The 5,428-nt window shown below is 34.2% G+C and overlaps 1 protein-coding gene across 1 annotated transcript; it reads right to left on the bottom strand.

The window, feature by feature from the left end:
• Positions 1-2,477: 2,477 nt before the first annotated feature.
• Positions 2,478-5,147, bottom strand: LOC112041191 (E3 ubiquitin-protein ligase RMA1H1). The gene is made up of 2 exons (XM_024074105.2): positions 4,948-5,147; positions 2,478-3,427 (listed from the first exon to the last, which is right to left on the bottom strand). The coding sequence occupies exon 2, from the start codon at positions 3,418-3,420 to the stop codon at positions 2,656-2,658; it is 765 nt and encodes a 254-aa protein (XP_023929873.1). The 5' UTR covers positions 3,421-3,427; positions 4,948-5,147; the 3' UTR covers positions 2,478-2,655.
• Between the last annotated feature and the right edge of the window lie 281 nt (positions 5,148-5,428).

Genomic DNA, 5,428 nt, shown 5'->3' with positions numbered 1-5,428 from the left:
AAAATAAGTTTTTCTTTTGGCAATGTCATTGTCCCATTTGAAAAAAAAAAAATTTTCCCTAATACTGTTTGGAAAAAAAATTGTATTTTTATTTTTTTTAATTGTGGCAATTGAAACAATTTCGGCAATGCGATTGCACAATTGAAAAAAAAAAAAACCACAATTGAAAAAAAAAAAAATTTCCCCACAATTGTGGCAATGGTATTGCGAAATACCATTGCCACAAATTAAAAAAAAAAAATTCCCCACAATTGTGGCAATGGTATTGCCGAAATACCATTGCCACAAATTAAAAAAAAAAAAAAAAAAAATTCCCACAATTGTGCAATGGTATGCCGAATACATTGCACAAATTAAAAAAAAAAAAAAATTTCCCACAATTGTGGCAATGGCGTTGCCGAATTTCGGCAATAGGAAAAAATAAGTTTTTCTTTTGGCAATGTCATTGTCCCATTTGAAAAAAAAAAATTTTCCCTAATACTGTTTGGAAAAAAAAATTGTATTTTTATTTTTTTTAATTGTGGCAATTGAAACAATTTCGGCAATGCGATTGCCACAATTGAAAAAAAAAAAACCCACAATTGAAAAAAAAAAAAAATTTCCCCACAATTGTGGCAATGGTATTGCCGAAATACCATTGCCACAAATTAAAAAAAAAAAAAAATTCCCACAATTGTGGCAATGGTATTGCCGAAATACCATTGCCACAAATTAAAAAAAAAAAAAAAAAATTCCCACAATTGTGGCAATGGTATTGCCGAAATACCATTGCCACAAATTAAAAAAAAAAAAAAAAAAAAAATTCCCCACAATTGTGGCAATGGTATTGCCGAAATACCATTGCCACAAATTAAAAAAAAAAAAAAATTTCCCCACAATTGTGGCAATGGCGTTGCCGAATTTCGGCAATAGGAAAAAATAAGTTTTTCTTTTGGCAATGTCATTGTCCCATTTGAAAAAAAAAAATTTCCCTAATACTGTTTGGAAAAAAAAATGTATTTTTATTTTTTTTAATTGTGGCAATTGAAACAATTTCGGCAATGCGATTGCCACAATTGAAAAAAAAAAACCCACAATTGAAAAAAAAAAAAAAAAAATTCCCCACAATTGTGGCAATGGTATTGCCGAAATACCATTGCCACAAATTAAAAAAAAAAAAAAATTCCCCACAATTTGGCAATGGTATTGCCGAAATATTGCCACAAATTAAAAAAAAAAAAAAAAAATTCCCCACAATTGTGGCAATGGTATTGCCGAAATACCATTGCCACAAATTAAAAAAAAAAAAAAAATTTCCCCACAATTGTGGCAATGGCGTTGCCGAATTTCGGCAATAGGAAAAAATAAGTTTTTCTTTTGGCAATGTCATTGTCCCATTTGAAAAAAAAAAATTTCCCTAATACTGTTTGGAAAAAAAAATTGTATTTTTTATTTTTTTTAATTGTGGCAATTGAAACAATTTCGGCAATGCGATTGCCACAATTGAAAAAAAAAACCCACAATTGAAAAAAAAAAAAAAAAAAAATTTCCCCACAATTGTGGCAATGGTATTGCCGAAATACCATTGCCACAAATTAAAAAAAAAAAAAAATTTCCCCACAATTTCGGCAATGGTATTGCCGAAATTGTGGGCCACAAATTAAAAAAAAAAAAAAATTTCCCACAATTTCGGTAATGGTATTGCCGAAATTGTGGGATTTTTTTTTGCACGGTCCGGGCAGCTTGGGCAGAGGAATTACGGCAATACCATTGCCGTAATTCAAGTTTTTCTCTCTCCTCCACTTTTCTCATTCTCTCTCCTCATTTTTCTTGAATTTCGGCAATGCTGTTGCCGAAATTCAACCTCTTTCCTCATTTTGCCAAAAAACTTCGAACAGTACCTATAATGCAAAAATGTTTTAATTTTGGCAATATTTAGCCAAAAGACTCCCAAACACCATATTTAAATGAGGGAGAGAGAGGTGGCATTAATCCCATCTTCAAAACCTTCCACACAAATTCACACATAGCAATTGGCACGTGGGAGATACAAGGGTTGAGGGGTTGGGATTTGGGACTACTTTGGGGGAAAAAGTCGAGAAGGTAGAGCAGGTCTGGGGATTTGGGAATAAAATGGAGATCGAGAAAGAAGCTCTCATCAAGAGAGGCGGCAAGTTGGGATAAAATGTTGGCATAAAAATATAAGACAATCAATACGTTCTCATCGGTTTTTCAAAACTTCTGACCAATCACACCGAACCAATTCGATGATTTTGCCTAAACTCGTATCAACCACCGTTATGGATATTGTTGGACTTGGAAACTATCATTGCCAGTTGGCAGTAGAAAAGTAGACACAGATAAGGGTATGGTAGTAGTATTCATAACCAAATAAGGGTAACATCCTTATCAATAACTAATGTCAGCAAAGATATTCCATATCAATAACTGTTTATAAATCCGACTAAAACAAACGTAAAATTATACACATCAAAAGATATTTCAAGGCGCCTACCTGTTTATAAATCCGACTAAAAAATATGAAAAATTATACACATCAAAAGATATTTCTAGGGGCATTGTGGCAAAATCTGTATCTCCTATCTAGTACTGCACTGACATAATGACAAATCTCACTAAAACTATACAAACGCAATTACAGAAGAGAAGTATATATCAAAAAAAGAGAAGACACAGCATTACACAACAGAAAAAGAAAAAGGAAAGTCGAGTAAGAGACTTGTCAAGATGCATTTCCTGCCTTCTTATCCGGGGACTCCTAATCCCTGTCAGAGGGTAGGAACTTGTATAAGGGTAAGAATACAGACTTGAATCCGAGCTCCCAAAAATCCTTGCATATACCATCTCTCCAAACATCCCAATTGTTGGATTGGAGAAACTAGTCATCGCTGTACCCCCATGATGAGCCGATGCGTCTGCAGCATAACCTCCATGTAGGTGAGGGAAGAATTGCTGATGATGATATGACTCTGCCTGTGACTCAAAATAGCTTGGATGCATTTGCTGACTGGAATGTGAAGCAGAGGTTGTAGTAGTAATAAGAGAGTTCAACCCAGAAGGTGGAGGTCGATTAGGTATGACAAGACCCAAATTGGGTTTTTTGCCTTTAGAATCTGAAGAGGATGATGAGCCACGGCCATAGAGGGGGACCAACGAAGCCTGAGAGATGTTAGCTTTGCAAACGGGGCACTTCGGCTGCTCATCTGGCTCATCAGTAGATATTTGTACATTGAGCCACTTGTAAATGCAAGGCCAGCAGTATAAGTGACCACAAAGGGTGACCACAGGTTCATGTGCTGATTCTAAGCATATATTACAATCAAAGCCGCCATCACCATTATCTGAGACTGTTGTTGCCGCTGAAATTGATTTCCACTTAGAATCGAAGTGCAACTCAGGTTCAAAGAAATTTTGTTCCATATGTGCCCTGTTACAAAAAAGAGGTCTCATAAGGACAATGACACATGTAGAAATGTGCATAGAACGTGTGTATGTGTGTGGAAGAGAGACTCCCCCAATAATAAAGCATTCACTACAGTTTTAGACTGGTATAACATTAATGATGACTTTAAGAAAATTCTTTTATGATCAAGGCTGAACTGCAATCAATAAACTTCCTAAACCGAAGTTATCAACATAAAGTTTCTCAAGCATATACAAAAAGCACAAGGGAATGAGAACAAAAGGGGTCAAAGAACAAATAGTCTACATCTGAGTTAGGGACAATGACCACATGACACAAGAAAAAATAAATGTCAAACAGCCAAACCGCTTCCAATACCCACCGATTGTGGATACAAGAATACGACCAACAGGGAAAGAAAGAAAATTATGACTGGAATTTCAGCAGCATAATCTCAGTTGGGCCACTTAGAACTCTCCATACCTTCCCTATCAAGCACCATTTCTAGATCAGGGGACCACTTTAGGTTTCAGAAAGTCTTATTTTGCAACATAACCAATTTCATATTAGCGGCTAACCAGTATTTTTTCTGACCGTGGATAACTTTGAAAAAACATTACTTGTTCAGAAAGATCTGGTGTTCTAAATCATTCTAGTTATGCTGATTTTTTTCAACATTAGAAAATCCTCAATATGTAAAATTAACTGACTTTCTATATCAGATCAAAGGCCATAAAAGGCAGGTTACTCAAAATTGAAAAGACAGCAAATACTTCTTTAGATCTTGTACAGTGATGATGAGGACCTTGTTGGACAAGTACAGAAAACTGCGACTTTTAATTTTATACCGTACGTTTTAGCTATAAGGAAAACCAAACTCTTCAATCTATCATGGCCTATAATAACCTGAGCATCTGATCAGCGAGCAAAAGAAATTACAGCAAATTAATGGCCCATTTTACTGCTAAGAAATTTTTTAGGGCCAAAAGGAAAATATGAAACTTATAACCCTAAAAATAGTATATCATTGTGGGCAACATTTTAATCTTATTTCCTATCCCTCAATGAGAGGAGAAATTCTTGCATCAAAAGATGAATACCTCTCTATCTATTGAACATCTATAACGCTCTGCTTGATTCTGATGATTTCTTTTTTTTTTTTTGGTTTCAGATCCAATGGATCTCAACAAAAAACATAAGTTTAAGATCCAGAAAGATAACTATTCATCCCGAGAAAATTGATGGCGGCAACACAAATCTCATCAAGCTTCCCATAAAACAATTCCCTACCACTGAGCTAAACAAATTTACAAAGAAAAGACCCAAAAGACAAAGATTGCTTTAAGAAACATATTTGGGGGTAGTAAGAATTGGGACATTGTTTTCTGCCATTAATATCGTTCTGCAGAAAAAGGGTCAAATTCTAAGCATCCGACAAAAACAGAGAAAACCCATTATTTTTTACAACCTTGGAAAACAAGAAATCGCCAAGAAATAAGCAAACCAAAAATTCTTGAAAACTCAGAATAGAACACGAATCATACCTTGTACAGAGAAAAAATATGCTTAATGAATCAAGATCTTGAATGAAACTCTGATCAACAGGGAATTATTAGATAGAGGACACTAGAGAGGTTGTATTTCGTGAAAAAGGAAAGAGATTTTGACTTGTCTTCTTTTGGGCTGTGAGGAATGAAAGATATTGAAAAGGTTGGTGCTTGAGAGACCAGGTGGGTATCGGTAATATTTATATACAAAAAGAAAGTGTTTTTATTATTATTATTATTTATTTATTTATTTTAGAAACAAAATCACTCAGGGGACTGGTAGATGGTAATATATCGGTAATATTTATATACAAAAAGAAAGTGTTTCCTTTTAATATTATTTTTATTTTTATTTTATTTTAGAAACAGGCACACTCAAGGGAGATGGTAATATATCATATATAGATGGTAATATATCATATATAAGTCTACCTTTTATTCTTTTTTTTTTAAGAAATAATAATGCAGAGAAGTCTAT

Source organism: Quercus suber, unplaced genomic scaffold (assembly GCF_002906115.3).
Source record: "Quercus suber isolate HL8 unplaced genomic scaffold, Cork oak 2.0 scaffold_790, whole genome shotgun sequence".
Classification (NCBI taxonomy): Eukaryota; Viridiplantae; Streptophyta; class Magnoliopsida; order Fagales; family Fagaceae; genus Quercus; species Quercus suber.
Note: the sequence above shows the minus strand (reverse complement) of the source record. Positions and strands in the feature narration are given on the sequence as shown.